General features: G+C 44.6%; 1 protein-coding gene across 3 annotated transcripts in view; it reads left to right on the forward strand.

Annotated features, from left to right (window-relative positions):
• Window positions 1-15,960, forward strand: part of MND1 (meiotic nuclear divisions 1) — a 119,033-nt gene extending 103,073 nt beyond the window's left edge. For 2 of the 3 annotated variants that reach the window (XM_060095268.1, XM_060095276.1), the window contains exons 8-9: window positions 4,272-4,384; window positions 15,857-15,960. In XM_060095268.1, coding sequence (XP_059951251.1) covers window positions 4,272-4,384; window positions 15,857-15,940 — 197 coding nt within the window. In that variant the 3' untranslated portion in view covers window positions 15,941-15,960. Of the gene's footprint in view, window positions 1-4,271; window positions 4,385-9,968; window positions 10,001-15,856 lie in introns of those variants that run through there. The other variant, XM_060095286.1, reaches the window with a different exon arrangement.
• The last annotated feature ends 1,813 nt before the right edge of the window (window positions 15,961-17,773 follow it).

Below are 17,773 nucleotides of genomic sequence, written 5' to 3' on the forward strand. Positions count from 1 at the left end.
AATCAATACAACATTATTTCATTTCTATTTTTCCAAAAGACACCATTGCAGTGAAGTGGGGACCTGTAGCTCCAAGAAAGAGTGCGAGGTAAAGGCTTCCCCAAAATCTCTCTCTGACTCACCAGGGAGCATCAGGGAACTGCACACAAGTTCTCTCCCTTTCACCCCAGATAGCTGGTGGTAGCTGGCAAGTGACAGCGGTCAGACGGCAGCCGCTGCTCCTTCACCCAATGTCTGCGGTGTGAAAAGGCGCCAGGAATGGCCAACTGGGATTGCAAGTGTGAACGGTACTCTTGAAAGTATTGAAACCGTCTGCCAATACCTTGGGGGAAATGGAAGCCAAGATGTGAAGACAGAGAAAGTAGCAGTAGCGGGGTGATGGGGACCAGCCCGGAAGAGGTGTCAGGGAAGACACGCAAAAGAAATGACCGGGGAAGGAGAGGAGAAAGCGTAGCCGCCGCAGAGTGGTTTCTGGTAGGAGGGGAAGTGAGAACTGCAGAAGCAGAAAGAGGAACCGGGGGACAAGAGGGCTTTATTTCTCAGCGCGCTACCCCGCCCACCCCCACCCCACCTAAGAAGCAACCACATAGGGGGAAAGACACACAGGAAGTGTCCTTTGCACCTTAGACCCTGATTTGGTGATGGATGAGACGCCAGCTCTTTAAAAGGTCACTGCCTAGGTTGGAGAGAGATCAGAGATATTTCCGGACTGGAACGTGGGCAGTTTGCATTCAGAAAGGAATGAAGTCCTCATCCAACTTTGATGCTAATACTTTAAAAAGAAGGGGGAAAAAATTACAAACTTTTGTGTGGTGTTCATGAGGGAAGGAAGGAGGGAAAGAGGGTGGGAAAGTAGGAGGAAAGCAACGGCCTCCGAGAAGTTATTTTATCAAACATTTAATCAACGCCTGCTCAAGGCTAATTGTAAAAGTAAAAGCTGCGCACCTCCATGGGGGCAGGCAGCTGGCAGACGGCGGGTGTGATTTGAGTCATTGTTATGTTCCCAGTTGCGATTCAGAAGACTTTTCCCAAGAGCTAAACCAAATTTATGAGCGTGAATCATTCAGATCTTATGAGTTTTTAATACAATATTAATGTAATATTTCTTTATGCATATACTATGTTTAAACTTAACAGACTCCTTAAATACATCACAAGAATTTAACAAGCAAAGCTTTTTTCCAGTTTTATTGAGATATAATTGATATATAACATTGTATAAGTTTAAAGTGTACAACACAATGATTTGATATTTGTATATATTGTGAATTGATCGCCACAATAAGACTAGTTAACTTTGGTCACCTCACATCGTTACAAATTGTTTTTCTTGTGGTGAGAAAGTGTAAGATGTACTCTCTTGGCAACTTTCAAATATACAAACTTTTAAAAAAGATATTTACTAAGAGACAAACCAAATTTATGAGTCTTGCAGTATATTTTGGGAACCAGACATGGATTACACCAGGTTAAAATATCTAGAAAAGAGAACTGTCACCAGATGAGGGCCTACACTTAAAAAAAAATGTTTTACATTGTGGTAAATTATACATAACATCAAATTTACCATTTTAACCATTTTTAAGTGTACAGTTCTCTACTATTAAGTACATTCACATTGTTGTGCAACCATCACCACCATTTCCAGAATTTTTTCATCTTCCCAAACTGAGACTCTGTACCTATTAGACAATAACTCCCATTCCCCCTCCCCCAGCCCCTGGCAACCCCACGATTCTACTCCCTGTGTCTAGGAATTGACTATTCTAGGTCCTTCACGTAAGTGGAATCGGTGTTCTTTTGTGACTGGCTTATTTAATTTAGCATACTGTACATCCAGGTTGCAGCATGTGTCAGAATTGCCTTCCATTTTAAAGATAAATGGGCCTATACTTTTTAAGTGGGAGGCATGATGCAGAGTCTGCTTTTTCTTAAAAAAAAAAAAAGTGTATATATCCGTATCACTTTTTAAAAACTGCTACAGCAGCAAATACATTTTTTTAGCATTTATTTGGTTGCAGAAGAGGCTGGGGCTGGACTTCAAGGGCCTTGTGCAAAGACCTCTTAGTTCCTGGGATGGGTTCTTTTTAATCTCACAAACAAGAGACCATCCATTAGTGGATGAGACTGAGGACAGAGTTAACCCTCAGTCCTCTTGATTCCCGCCCCCTCCTTCTCTCCCTGACCCCTGATCCCCCATAAGAATTTTCTGCGTAGAATATATGGGAGCAAAAAAAAAAAGGAAGAGACGTTCCTCTGCTCTTTCAAGTAGAATTCCTGACAAAGGAATACCTTTCCTGGATCCAAATTTTGGATACTGAGTTCTCAGCTGGGTTCTGGTTTTTAGATCAAGTGAATTAAAGAAATTCATAACTTTCCTCCTCTCAGCTCTAACCTTAATTTCAAAACTCTGTGCCTTTTACTGAAATAAGACTCCCCTTATCAGCTCAAAAATGGCTTTGGAGCTGGCTTTTGACCTTATTCCCCCCAAATCAAAAAGTCCTTTTTCTTTAAGTCACTGCAGGGCACCTGTGGTAATGGCAGATGGGAAGGCACGCTGAATCTCACCTTGTGCTTTGAAATGACAGCTGGCCCTGAAAAGAGTCTCCCAAGCTCAGTAGGCTCTGAAGTCTGTGTTGTTAAGCACGGGACCAGGGCCTGTCAGTAACCCCTGGCCCATCTCTTCAGGCCCAGAGCAGGAGCCTAGGAAAACAGGAGCGTTTACAACAGCTGATGCACAGACATGGTCCCCATGGAAATAACTCAAAGGCACTACAAAAGGGGGATGGGAGACACTAGAGTTTTTAGACCTTTTGAAGATTTTTAGATATAGATATATCTAAAATATATTAATATATATTTAGATAGATTTTAAAAGATTTTCTTTTGCGGGAACACATTCGTGTTTCTTACAAGTCATCCTGAGCTGTTTTACTGTAAAATTATTTTCTGGAAGATTGAAACTAGAAAAGGCCTGTATTTTCAAGCTGGACACGAAAGTCAGTGTTCTTCCTGTCAAGACAGTTGGGAGAGGAAACTGTGCGGCCCCTGTAGTCTCAGTTTACAAGTTAGACCACTGATTGTTCCATGAACAAAATGGAAGGAAGTTCTAATTTCAGGACTGGAGGAAGGAGGATCTGGAAGGAGAAAATTCAAGAATGAACAAGGCCCAAGAACTCATACTTCTCCACGCCGTTCTTAGACATTTTGGCCTGATGTAAAAAATATTGTCCCACCCAGCCAGCCTCCCAGGTATACTGTTGCCCAGCCTTGACTGAAATTCTGCACAGAGGTGGTCTAGGAGACAATGCTTTGACCATCCACTACATCCAATCCCTCTGTGTCTGGATTCAAGTCAGAAGGCTATGTGCTAACAGTTTTCATTTCTCCTTTTAAGAGTCCTTTGCTTTTGCAGGAAAACTGAGGCTATTATAAGAGTCGTAGAAAAATATGGGAGTTGGTGTATTTTGGGTGCTGTGAAATAATTTTCCTAAAAGTGACATTATTTAGCAATTGGGAACATGTTAGCTCTAGCTTTATTTCATGGATATTTGTGTGTGTGTTTAAAATATATGTAATGTAAAATTTACCATTTTGACCATTTTTAGGTGTACAGTTCAGTGGCATTAAGTACATTTGATGGCTATTTTAAAAATCCTTTACCGCTCTGAATGCAGAGCCTCCTTCCTACTTCTTGTATAAACCACACCCTGCACATAGTGTTCAGCGACCCTTCATTTTTCAACCTCACTGTAACAAAATTATGTCCACTTCTATCACCCGTTTTTACAAACAGAGATTCTAAAATGGAGTAGCTGGAAGACTGTGTCTTTTTTCTACAGGTCCATTGCTCTTCTGTGGTCTTTTATCCACTAAAGATCATGATTAAGTTTATCGTAAACCTGCTGTCCCCCAAGCTAAGCGATTTCCGTTTCTTTATCTATTAATAGACACCTTTGCCCATGCTTTAGTCCTGGTGGTTCTCACCGGGGGTCTTCTCTGAACCATGTCCAAAGTTATTTATACCACTAGACTTTTGAAATCTGGTAGTAGTGTCTATGAACTCTATTTAAAACAAAACCGAACAAAACAAAACCTAAGAAGAGTTTCCCAGAGTAGCTTTCTTGACTAGCATCACGAGAGTGAGAAGCAGCTAGTGTTCCAGGGGGGCTGTTGTCTTTCTCACTCTCATCCCCACTGTCCATTTGCCACCAGGCTCTAGTCTCATCCAAAACTCCAGTCCAGACTAAGAAAACCATTTCTTTCCTCAGGTCCTTACATCACAGACAGTACAGCACTGTGGACAGAAAGGAGGATGTTAAGTACACTTTCCAGAGCAGACTGGATTTCAAATATCCTGAGCTGTCGTCATACCTCATGGCAGGTGTGTGACTTGCTTTTTTGTTCAGATAATATTGGCTAAACTATTAATGAAGCCTTAATGGAGGAAAAAGCACCCAAATAAGAACAAGTTTGGTGTGGAGACCAGCTTGGTGCTCACCGGTGCTCGTGGCCCCTCCCAGCATCGTCCCATAAACGTGGAGCCTCGGTGAATATTTGTTGACTGAATAAATGAATGAGGGATGGGTAGGTCTTAGGTAACATTCGAGCCCCTGGTAAGCAGAATAATCCAAAAGTGGAAGCAGGGGCAGGTACGGCAAGTTAGAGTGAGAGTAACTTGTGACTTAAGGTGAGGATGTGGTTCAAGTGGGGAATATGAAGGTCTGAATGGGTTTGAATTTGGCCATATCGTCCAGGCTGTGACCGCCCCAAACGATTTACAAGTGGTTTGCAAAGAAGGTATATCGTCAAAATCCTCAACAAAAATGAATGAACGAATGAATGAATTCTCTTTTCCCTGAATTTTCCCTGCGTGTCACGCTTCATGGGCATAATCCTAGTTGTTCAGTGTCCTCTGAGTGCCCTGGCCCTACTCACCAACACAGCCACCCCCAGAACACGTCTATCTTCTTCAAACTACACTTTGTCTTAAAACTATCCCTTTTAAAAGTGCCCTTCAAGTAAAGGTTCCAATTCCTCAGAACTGGAAAACCATCTGACCGCCTTGTCATAGGCATATGTAAGCCATGGTCACTAAGCGCTTAGCAGTCAATACATGTTTGAAATTACTTGGTTGAAGTAGTGTGTCTAAGTCTAAACAACAGCTAGCTACACTTGTGTCTCAGAACAGGGTCTCATTAACCTCAGTGAATATAATGGATGCGATGAATCAGGGCCCCTCTGTGCCAATTCTGGGCAACATTCTCCTCTCCCGGCCATCGGGGTGGAAACAGAGGAATCAGTGACTTGGTATCCCAGTTACAGTCCCGTTGTCAGCCGTGGGAAGCCGCTGTAGATTCCGTGGGGGAAAGGCATGATAAAAATGCGTTGGAGGTTAAAAAAAAAAAGACGTTTTAGAAAGTTTGCTAGAGAAATGATGTTTATTTAGATCTAGATGAGGACTTTAGGAGGTGACGTCCGTCTACTGCTGCTGTCCCTGGTGCTTGCTGCCATTTGGATTGAGTCCAGTGGAAGACACAGGTGGTTCTGGTCAGTATTCCTGACGACACTGCCACCTGGTTCTGGAACACGTGCAGAAGATGTTCCCGGTTCCCGGGGTACAAAGACTCGTAAGATCAAAAAAGGATGATCAAGTTTACTCGAGGGAAACGCAGAAGAGAGGGTGAGCAGCTCTGCCTTTATAGGTAAGAGGGTCGCCCGCCCTCCTGCGAGAGTGGAGAAGGTACCCCCAGGCGACAAGGCCCGGGCCCACAGCACTGATCATCTCGTGTAGTTACAAAATCCACTGTCCATCCATCTGGCTCAAACACTCTGCTGCTCCTTGAGGGCGGGGGTGACTGTTACCGATTTTAAGGTAGCTTCCTGCCCTACTTGGCATAGGGTGGTGACTGCTGTAATTATATTTGAAAGAATACATCAACATCTTTTTGTCTTGAAAGATGAGTAGAAGTGCAAAGGGAAGAAAGGGGTCAGCTGCTCTGTGTGGAGAGAGCATAGCAATAGCAATAGCACAGAGGTGGGAAATTCAGTGAGCCTCTGAGGAAATGCAATCAGTTCACTCCTGGAGTGGGGGGTGACTGGGGGAGGGGTGGGAGTAAAGAAGTGCTGGCGGGGGAGCCAGAAGTCGGAGAGGACGGCCTCTCAGGCTCTGCTAAGAACGTGGACTGTATTCTGTAGGCAGGAGGAACCCATCCAAAGTTTTAAGGCAGGGAGACCATCAAATCTGTGTTTTAAAGGGGTCCCTGGCAGCAACCTCAAGGCGAACTGCCGTAAAGGGACGTTCGAGCTAACACCCATCGGTTCCTTTGTGAGTGGAGTCGAGGGCCAGACAGTTAGGAGCAAATTCAGAGTAGCACTTACGAGTATTCAGAGAATAGAAAGGGTTGACGGTGACATCATTAGTTTGACCTTGAGCAAGACACCAAGAGAGGTAATGGAAAAAGAGAAGCAGGCACGGGAAGAAGAGATTATTCATTCGATTCTGAATTCTTGGAGTTTGAGAAGGCTGTACATTTCCAGGGGGAGCCGTGGGTTTGTGGTCAGTAACATGACGCCCAGAAGAGAAGCTGGGGACAGAGACACAGTTCAGAGTGTGGGAGCTGGAATCATGGGGCTGGATGAGAAGCCCAGAAGCTTCACTCGGAGGGAGAAGAGAAGCAGTGAGCCTGGGAAATGGAGGATTCCCTGCCCCCTTTTAAAGTCCACTGCCCTCCTGCCTGTTATACAAATAACTGCACAAGAAGACAAGTGGAAATGACAGCAACGTTTTTTCCCAGAAGTTCTTTAACTCCTGGCCCTGTGACAGGTGAGCTGGCCCTTTCAGAGTCTGGGTGCTTCTCCGGGAGCTGAGTACCGTGTGGGATTAGGAAGGCAAGCTCCTCTGCGGAGTCAGCTCATCCTCACGTTTACAAACAGCCCTGGAGACGTCTGCGGTCCAAACCCTGGGCCGGGAGCCAGAGCAACAGCTCGGCAGGGCTTTCATCGTTAACTGTCTTGAAACATCTGAAGATGTTGTGATGGTGAGACCAAAGGAGGGGACCCCCAGGCCAGACGAACGCCGTCGGGCTTGAAGGCACAGCCCAGGCCTGGAACATGACCACTGATAAAGTGCATGGTATTCAGATTGGGGCAGTCATTGTTGAGTGAGTTCTCAGTGAGAAAGATGAGTAAGAGAATTAGAAGCTGAAGAATGGACAAAGGAAAATCGGTGGCTGCCAGAGGCGGCGGGTGGGGCCGTGGGAGAAATGGATGAAGAGGGTCAGAAGGCAGCAACTTCCAGGCATAAAATGAATACGTCTTGGGGGTGTCACGTACAGCATGGTGACTAGAGTTAACAATACTGCATTGAACATGTGAAAGTTGCTACGAGAACAGATCTTAAAGGTTCTCATCACAAGAAAAGAAAAATTGTAACTATGAGAGGTGATGGATGTTAGCTAAACTTATTGTGGCGATCATTCCACAATGTGCACACATATGAAATCATTATGCAGTGCGTCTAAAACTAATACTATAGTTCATGTCAGTATCTCAATAAAACCGGAAAAAGAGAAGTGGAAGACTGTAAAAACTTAAGGGAAAGTAGCTAGTGAGGGAAAAAACTCAACAGTGATCCCATAAATTGTATTATTTGATCAAAATAAATCATTACAGAGAGGACATGGAAGACAACAGCAGAAGTATTGTGCTGGGGATGTGGTCAGGGTAGGCTTACTCCAGGACGTGGGACTTGAACTAGCCCTTTAGTGACGGGCAGAGGCGGGATTATCCCAGGCAGGAAGAATGGTGTGAGCAAAGAACAAGCTTGGGTATAAACTGGAGTGATAATTGGGATGACACAGTGGTTATTTTAGCAAAGTGACGGCTTTTTAAAGCAAGGAAAAATACAGATTTGTGGGGGAGTTGGAAGTTTCGTTTTACCACCAGCTCAGCTGACGGCGGCTCCGCTCTGGGGGTCGCTGGGAGTCATTCTTGGCTCCGATTTTAAAATTCACAAACAACCTGAGTCAGGAAATCTTCTTGACGCTTAAAACAGATCTGGGGCTTCCCTGGTGGTGCAGTGGTTGAGAGTCCGCCTGCCGATGCAGGGGGACACGGGTTCGTGCCCCGGTCCGGGAGGATCCCACATGCCTCGGAGCGGCTGGGCCCGTGAGCCATGGCCGCTGAGCCTGCGCGTCCGGAGCCTGTGCTCCGCAACGGGAGAGGCCACAGCAGTGAGAAGCCCGCGTACGGCAAAAACAAACAAACAAACAAAACAAACAGATCTGGAATCTCACTACCTCCAAGTCCCTCCCCTGCTCTCACCTGCTCCAAGTCACTGATAATCCCTAGACTAGGTGACCCGTTTAGCCCCCAATCACTGTTGCATCACTGTCCTCGGACAGTCTACTCTCAACACTGCCGCCAGAGGGATCCCCCCGAAAGGTCCATCAGATCAGGTCATTCTGCCGAAAGCCCTGCCTGACTCCCCATCTTTCTGCAAAGTAAAAGTACATTTCAAAGTCTTGACAATGGCCCAGGAGGCACTGCTCACTCTGCCTGACGGTCTGCCCTCTGATCGCATCTTCCAAATGTTCCCTCTCTCATTGCCCCGGCCACACTGGCTTTCCGCAGGCACACTCCTGCCCCAGGGTAGACTCTGCCTGGATGCTCTTCCTCCAGCTAGTTGCAAAGTTAACTCCTGCTCACAGGTCATCTTTTTATGGGGGCCCACCTTGACCTCCCTACTGAAAATTCTCTGTTCCCGTCTGCCACTGCACCACCACCAACGGGCTCCTGCTCCAGGTTACACAGGAGAAAGTTCTCCAGCCCTTTTTCAAATGGTTCTTAAATATTCTCATCTCACAATCCACTAAAGCAGATCTCCTTCCTTCCAGAGGGTTCCAACATTCTGGGTTGGGACCCAGGTCAATGAATTCAAATACTTATAGTCAGTGGCTTTTATAGCAAAGTGCTGATCATGATATCTGTTGTAACAGGATACAAAGAAATAAACATAGGAGAACATTCCTCTAGAGGGACTTTAATATGTAGACTTGGACTTCCCTGGTGGCGCAGTGGTCAAGGGTCTGCCTGCCAATGCGGGGGACACGGGTTCGAGCCCTGGTCCGGGAAGACCCCACATGCCGCGGAGCAACTAAGCCTGTGTGCCACAACTGCTGAGCCTGCGCTCTGGAGCCCGCGAGCCACAACTCTTGAGCCCATACGCCGCTCGTTGCAACTAGAGAAAGTCCACGTGCAGCAATGAAGACCCAATGCAGCCAAAAATAAATAAACAAATAAATTTAAAAATATGTAGACTTATGTCTTGATACTTAAGAAGAATCCACTTTTGTTGCCATAGACTTTAAACCTAGTTTTATAAAATGGTTCATAATTTGACTTTTCAGGAAATGAAAACACCTATTATACTTAAACAGACGTGAATCATTCTTTCCTATTATAATCTTATGTATTGCCTCTCCCAAACAGACATAATTATACCTTTAAAAAATTGTATAGGGCTTCTCTGGTCATGCAGTGGTTAAGACTCCACCTGCCAATGCAGGGGACATGGGTTTGAGCCCTGGTCTGGGAAGATCCCACAAGCCATGGAACAACTAAACCTGTGAGCCACAACTGCTGAGCCTGTGCTCTAGAGCTCGTGCACCACAACTACTGAGCCTGTGTGCCACAACTGCTGGGGCCCACGCGTCTAGGGCCCGTGCTCCAGAACAACAGAAGCCACCTCAATGAGAAGCCTGCGCAATGCAACGAAGAGTAGCCCCTGCTCACCGCAACTAGAGAAAACCCACATGCAGCAACAAAGACCCAATGCAGCCAAAAATAAATAAAATAAATTTTTAAAAAGTCAGTTTTATAAAAAAAAATTTTATAATAAGGTTTGAATTCCTTTATTTTGAGAATATACACTCCTCCTTCAACATTATTGTTTTCATTTCTTAAAGGTTTGAAATTAGCAATATCAAACAAATCAACCTAGAAATGTACAGTTAAATCTTTAATCCCAGAGAAGAAAGGACCAGTAAGGAAAAGGATCATTGGACTTCAGACCCAGGAAAGAGCTTCAGGGTGCAACACCAGCCCAACTCCTCCGTCTTGCTGTTAAAGAACCAGAGCACTCAACAAGACCTGGAAGCAACCTAAGTGTCCATGGACAGAGGAATGGATAAAGAAGATGTGGTACATGTATACAGTGGAATACTATGCAGCCATGAAAAAGAATGAAATAATACTATTTGCAGCAACATGGATGGACCTAGAGATGATCATCCTAAGTGAAGTAAGTCAGACAGAGGAATACAAGAATCATGTGATATCACTTATATGTGAAATCTAAAAAAAAAATGATACAAATCAATTTATTTACAAAATAGAAACAGACCCATGGACTTTGAAAATACACTTACGGTTACCAAAGGGGAAAGGTGGGGGGAGGGATAAATTAGGAGTTTGAGATTAACATATACATACTACTATATAGATAAACAGCAAGGACCTACCGTATAGTACAGGGAACTCTACTCAATATTCTGTAATAACCTAGATGGGAAAAGAATCTGAAAGAATGGATATACGTATATGTATAATTGAATCACTTTGCTGTACACCTGAAACTAACACAACATTGTAAATCAACTATACTCCAATATAAAATAAAAATTAAAAAAAAAAGAACTCGGGGCTTCCCTGGTGGCACAGTGGTTGAGAGTCCGCCTGCTGATGCAGGGGACGCAGGTTCGTGCCCCGGTCCGGGAGGATCCCACGTGCCGCGGAGCGGCTGGGCCCATGGGCCATGGCCGTTGGGCCTGCGCGTCCGCTCGAGCCTGTGCTCCACAGTGGGAGAGGCCACAACAGTGAGAGGCCCACTTACCACAAAAAAAAAAAAAAAAAAAAAAGAACTCGAAGGTGTGAGTGGAAATCACTCAGCTGGTGGGCCATAAGCTGGTCCTGGAAACCAGGCCTCCTGAAGGCTAGCAGAGCAATGTCTTCATTATGCCAGAGCAACCTGAAAATCAGGGGTAATTGTGCAGCTAGTCAGATTTTATTTATTAGTTAGCACTAGCTGATACATTTGGGGAAAACCAAGCCATGCCAACATGATACTACCACTCTTCCATATACAATGAAATTTAAATCAAACATATGCAGAACCCACTTCTATAAAGTTTGAGTACTTTTCTGGCAATTCACCCTCTGGCATTAACCCATTTGTCACAAAGTATTAACTCCCTGTACTTATGTCTGCTTGTGTGGCTACCTCTTAGGACCTAGTGAGGAAGAGTCGGATCAAAGAAGAGTGGGATGGGGTAGTGTTCAGCAGTGATGACTCAATGGAGACCTTGCCAGGTGACATTATGGGGTGGAATGGTATCACCATGGTAACCAAGTTGGGACTCCGAACTTCTGAGATCAACCAGCTGCCCTGCTTATCCCCAGGATGTTCCCAATGCCAGGTTCCCAGTGACACTTACTCTCTCTTTTCCCAACTCCCACTCTTCAGTCCTCAAGACTCACAAAAATAAAATGAAGTTTCAGCGATATTTGTTCGATAATCTACACAATTATTCCGAACAAGAAATAAATAGACAGTAGCTCAGGTCATACATACGGGATAGCACAGGACTGAAAATAGGCGATTATTCCTTACATTGCCATCTGGACTAGGAGTTCATTTCCAGAGTAATTGCAGAGGTTCTGCAACTGTTTATATACCATTTGAAATCCTAGACCTCTACTCCCAGGAGACCATCATAGTCAGACTGTTTACGTCTCTCACCAGTTGAATGAGAGTCACTTTATTATCTTAAATGTGAGCTCCCCTCAGCCTTGCCCTATTTCCTGTCAACCACCCTTCACCAAGAGATTGGAAGTGACATTAACAATTGGGGGTCTGGGGACTTTCAGGATAAAGTCTATTGTCACTAAGGTATAGAGATTTTGTGGGCTGCTCTATGTTTTCAGAAAAAAGAACATATTCTAAGAATCAAATATGTTTAGCAAACTTACTCATGCTTACATCAAATTAAAGAAGGAAGCATGGCCTATTTCTGTTTTACAACTCACTGTCCCAGGGCCTCAGGTATTTGGAATGCAGGCTGTGCCCTGTTGGCAGGGATTCGGAATCAATTTAGAGTGTGTGATATGATAACACATGTTCTGGATCAGTGGCAGGGGAATGTTTGGAGCAGTAATTCTGTCTGTCTCCCCATTAGCAGGAAGGCTTGCTAAACTCACAGCTGGAGAGGTGCCTAAAAAGAACTAGGCTGTGTGTGTGTGTGTGTGTGTGTGCACGTAAAGGCAACACAAAACCCAACCCCCAGGATAAATGCTAACCTCAGGCCGTCAACCGTGAAATGGTGCTTTCATCACAGGGGTAAACCGGCATCGAACCCAGACGCCGGACTTTCCAGCGACAAGGGCTGCTGTGTCTCTTCAGACACTGGGCTTAAAGACGCAGGTGATGTTTAACAACAGTAGGAAAACCCCTAGACCCAGTGGTCCCAAGAAGAAAATCAAAAGAAAGTGTTCATTTTAATAAGGCACAGAAGGTGGGTGGGTTGCGGGGGACGTATAGAAGATTCAAGCAACAGGAGTGAAACTTGATATCTCTCAGGCAGAAATAGAAGCTGAGTCTTGGCCCTGGTGAGCCAAACATCAAGGAAACACATAAGTGCGTGTAAGTGCAAGCACGCAGCGAGCATACTTCAGCAGGCTTTGTGAGAAGCTTAGCAAGAAAGATCAAATGTTGTCCTTCGCAAAGATGTAAGTTATTTACTCATTTTGATCAGCAGAAAGGACAATTGGTACAACGTATCCCTGCTTTCGTATTTCTCGTTCCCTAAAGTCTATAGTGTTCTGTAACTTCCTATTGCCTTATAGTTTACCCTGCTTACACAGACACAGCACTCCTCTCCAGATTGACCTGCATGAATGAATGAATGAAGGAAGGAAGGAATGAGTGGTCGTGGGATTTAAAATATTCAGAATATAGGGACTTCCTTGGTAGTCTGGTGGTTAGGACTTCACCTTCCAGTGTAGGGGGTGTGGGTTTGATCCCTGGTTGGGGAGCTAAGATCCCAAGCACCTTGTGGCCCAAAAGCCAAAACATAAAGCAGAAACAATATTGTAACAAATTCAATAAAGACTTAAAAAAATTGGTCCACATAAAACGTGCAGAATATGAACATCATGGAGCCAATCATAGTTGATTTGGCGTTTTAGATTATTTCTCTAATTCACTCAATCAGTTTAATTATGGTTAGCTTAGAGATCACCAGGAATCTCTTGAAAAGAGTCAACATGGTTAAATGGTGAAGATACAAGCATATGATTTTACCACTACTTGTTCAAAACTAAAACTGTAAGATTTATAAAGTCATCTATGGATTTACAATTAGCGTTAAGAACATACTGGCTAACTTTGCAGGCTTCTTCCTTAGAATGAAGCCCTAGCCTTCAGAGCAAGTACTTACAAAGCATTTCTCAGTTGGCACCGTGCTTTTACACATACTTTTCCATCTAATCCTCTTGACCTCTCACCTGTTTGTTTTAAGATACCACCCCAGCTTTTTTTTTCAGAGGTGATTTGAAGTGTTAGGTCTTAATAATTGAGCAACATTTTCCCAGAGTCCTGTCTTCATTACATCAACTTCCTTTGACAACTAGGACAGTCTTAGCCATTTCCTGTCCAGATCCCTTCTCCCTCTAAGCCACTGACCTGCATACCGGCTTCCTCCTTCAGAGTTGCCTTTGATTATCTGCTCACTGGAGGGGCAGAGAGAGGACCGACCACTGATCCCCTCGCCCACTGAGGTTACCAACTTCACCCCTCTCCCACCACCTCTCCTACAGTTTCAGGTCTTGGTTTGTGTTTCAGTCCACACGCCTGGTCCTTGTGGATCCTGCCACTTACACCTTTCCGAGTGGAGCGGCATCTCCCTTCCCACTTCACAGTTCCCACGTTCTGCTCAAAAGAATCACTGTCCTCGGGCTTCCCTGGTGGCGCAGTGGTTGGGAGTCCGCCTGCCGGTGCAGGGGACGCGGGTTCGTGCCCCGGTCTGGGAGGATCCCACATGCTGCGGAGCGGCTGGGCCCGTGAGCCATGGCCGTTGAGCCTGCACGTCCGGAGCCTGTGCTCCGCGATGGGAGAGGCCACGGCAGTGAGAGGCCCGCATACTGAAAAAAAAAAAAAAAAAAAAAAAGAATCACTGTCCTCCACCCTTTCCCGGCTTTATTGCCTAGAAGTCCCTTTGCTCCAGCCTCACGTGTGTGTACTTTTTTCTCTGTACAGTATTTTGAAAACCTTTTATATATTTCTCATTGTACTGAGTAGGTTTTCACCAAATCTATTATAGTTATCATTGCCATTTCCACGTTAGTGGATTTATTTCGGGTGTTTCCAATTTGGAGCTATCACAAATAACATTGCCATAAATATCTTGTAAAATATTTTTCATTTAAAATGATTTTCTCAAAATAAATTTCCAAGAATATTACTGTGTCAAAAGGTACGATCATTTTTATGGCTTTTATTCTGTATTCCGTTGCCTTCAAGAAAAAGTACCAACTTGTCCTGTCCTTGGCGCTGTGAAGAGTGGGCTTCTTGGAATCTTTCCCAACACTGGGTTTCATAATAATTTGCGTTTTTGTTGTCATTAATTTAATCATTATGAAATAATACTGCAGAGTTATCTTAATTTGCACTTTTAATTGAGGCTGATCTAGCAATAAAAAAATTTCAGGACTGGAATGATCTTTAACACAGAGCAAAAATAATGTCCAAGGGGAGCGGAAGGGGGTCATTTCTTCACCTCTGTTGGGCTGGCTCGGAAGAATCTGCCTACACACTGGCGGGAGAAACTCGATTGCCGTTTAGCAAAACGGCCCGTACCGCTCTAGTCTAGACCCGTCTTTCCTCACACACAGGTGATGCCAAAGTCTCTTAACCAATTCGCCAACCTTCCACCCCCCCGAGTCATTTATCCGCAGCTCCCGGTTTAAAGCGCTCACAGAGGAAACAGGGCCGCGGGAGGGACCAAGGGCACAGCCCCCTGAGACTGAACCTGTCTCCCGAGTCCTAGACGGTGTGCTTTCTCCGTCGTGCGCCTCTCACTACTTTCTGGGAATCCAGATGTCTCCGAAGAGCCGCCGGCTGATGTTGGAGGCTTTCTCTGCAGCCCTCTGGCTGCAGGAGCTGCAGCCGCGGCGCGAGGCTCACCCCCGGCTGTGTGTGATTCTGCCCTTGGCCTCAGAGCTGCGCCCCACTTAGGGATGCACCGGCCGGCTTGCTCAGGTTGCTTGCCCTGCCTTTTGTTTGCCTGCTGCTTGGTTTCTAGGGCTGCTCCCCTGCGCTGCCAGGCGGTCAGGGTACCGCGAGGGTGGCGAGGTGCGGCGAACTGAGTTTGCGCGCCGTGGAGACCCCTGATCGCTCGTGTGCCGCTTCTTTCCCGAGGGAGGTGTGTGGGAGGTCTGAGTTTAGCAGGATGTGGAATCGTTGTGCCCTGTGAGCGTGTATTGTTTGATCACGCAGATCAGATCTTAATCGAGATGTTCCTTTCCCAATGGCTGGGCAGTTTTATTTTGCAGTTGGAGGGAAAATAAGGAAGCCCTATAGTGACTTGCCCGCCTGGGAATTGAAACACATGTCTAAATAAAAGAACTGAAGTGGGGCCTTTTCACAACATGAGGGCATTCTGTTCATGTGGACCTGGCATTAACGTTGACTCGGTAGAAGCATCGTCTGGGCCATCACCTGAGCTTCTCTCCTGCTGTGATCTTACAAACTCTTCGGGCTGACCTCCTTCAAGTTCTCATTTTGTTTTTCTTAATACAGGAAACGGCAACAACAAAACACCATGTGCCGGGCACTTTTCTACAGGCTTATACACATGAGCTCATTTTCTGCCACAACTTATGAGGTAGATGATGATTCTCTCCATTTTACAGGTGAGAAACTAAGGCACAGAGAGGTTAGCTAACTTGCCCAGGCCCCCCAGACAGGACCCTAGATTCTGCTGACTGTATCCTTAGCCAGTGGCTGGAGCCTGACAGCACAGGTCTGAAGAAACGGTAAGAACAATCCCCGTTATCACGTCAGAGCCATAACATCTGGCTCCCTGCTGCTGACCTGGCAGCTTTTTATTTGAACTTTAAGTGCCAAACTTAACATGACTGTAATCTGAAAGCACGCAGATTCAGGAAGCTGTGAAGTTGCTTTACTCAGTGGATTTTGGAATAGTAAGAAAGGATGAATAAAAAAAACGCAGGCTTCCTGCTCTCAAGCCATCAGGTCTGGGCAGAAAATCATTCAACGTAGGACATGGAAAGGACCTGAGAGGTCATATCATTTTATGGCTTCATTTTATAGTCAAGAGAAAAGGCCCAGGGAGGTGAAGTGCCTTGTTCAAGGTCGTGAAACACATTTTCCGAAATTGCAGTTAGATTGTTTAGATGGGTAAGTCAGATAAGTGCTGTTGAAATGCTACTATTAGAATCCAATCTAGTTATGGAACTTGATAGATGGTATTAGTTTGGGGAGCTTCTACAGCAATATGTAGAAGTTCATATGACTTAATTCAGGGTTACCTCACCTAGACAGACCCATTTCCAATACTAAGCATGCCATTTTTTCTGGAACCATGACACATTCAGTGACCAGAAGTTGGTTGTTCGGTATTGACATCCTCTTGAAGAGAATTTCTTAGTTTTCTTGGTGCCATAATGGCCTTTATTCAGTGTTTCCAATTTCCATGTGCTTTATATACATTTCTAATGATCACCATTACATCACTGTCCATTCACATGAGAGTAAAGGCGGTATGGTTCTGGTGGTGAAGAATGTGGATTCCAGAGACAGACAGCCTGGGTTTGAATTTCAGCTCCGCTCTGTATTGCTTTATGATCTGTGCCTCAATTTCTCCATCTGTAAATTAGGGATAATAATAGTACCTACACCCCATATGGTTGCTGGAAGGATTAAATGACTTAATATAAGCAGAGCTCTTAGGCTAGGGCTTGACATGACATAAGCCATATATGAAGGTTATCATTATTTCCAGAAGAGGAAGCTGAATTACAATGGAATCACTTTAGACTGTTAAATGGAGCTGAAAAAGTGCTTATTATTTCTGCTTCCCAGACGAAGGCTGGGCCTTGTTTTATAGCTTAAGTGGGACCTTCAAAAAAGCAGTTTTTCCAAGATCATCTACCAAGAAATTGACTCCATTTACAGAATTGCAATTCTTGCCAACCTTCTGAATGAAATCTACTTCTATATCTTTTCCAATAACAAATAAGAAAGAAATGAAGGAAGAGAAAAATAAGTTCTCCTCCTTGGTCTACATTTTGAACTCCCAAGTAGAACATTTTAATAGCAAGTATAAACAAATCAGTTAATGCAGTCACTATTTTAGAAGTTTACACAAATAACTTTTTCTCAAATAGACTGTAAGCTAGTATGTACAAAAATCAGTAAAGGGACAAGATCTGTATGTCTGAAAGTGTGGAGACTCAAAAGAAAAATGACAGATTTTACTGAATTTCATATTGACCTTAATTTATCACCTGGACATTGTACAGACGGGGTATGATTTGTAGCTATATGTGCAATCGTAACTTAATCACTGTAGCTGGGCCTTCATAGACTTTTCTAACCTTCCTACAAGCATCCTAAAATAAATAGAATTGAAACATGGGGAAAAAAATGGATGTTTCCAAGTGAATTCTTGCTTTTTTATCTTTGGAGACAGTA

Source organism: Mesoplodon densirostris, chromosome 1 (assembly GCF_025265405.1).
Source record: "Mesoplodon densirostris isolate mMesDen1 chromosome 1, mMesDen1 primary haplotype, whole genome shotgun sequence".
In the NCBI taxonomy this organism is placed as follows: domain Eukaryota; kingdom Metazoa; phylum Chordata; class Mammalia; order Artiodactyla; family Ziphiidae; genus Mesoplodon; species Mesoplodon densirostris.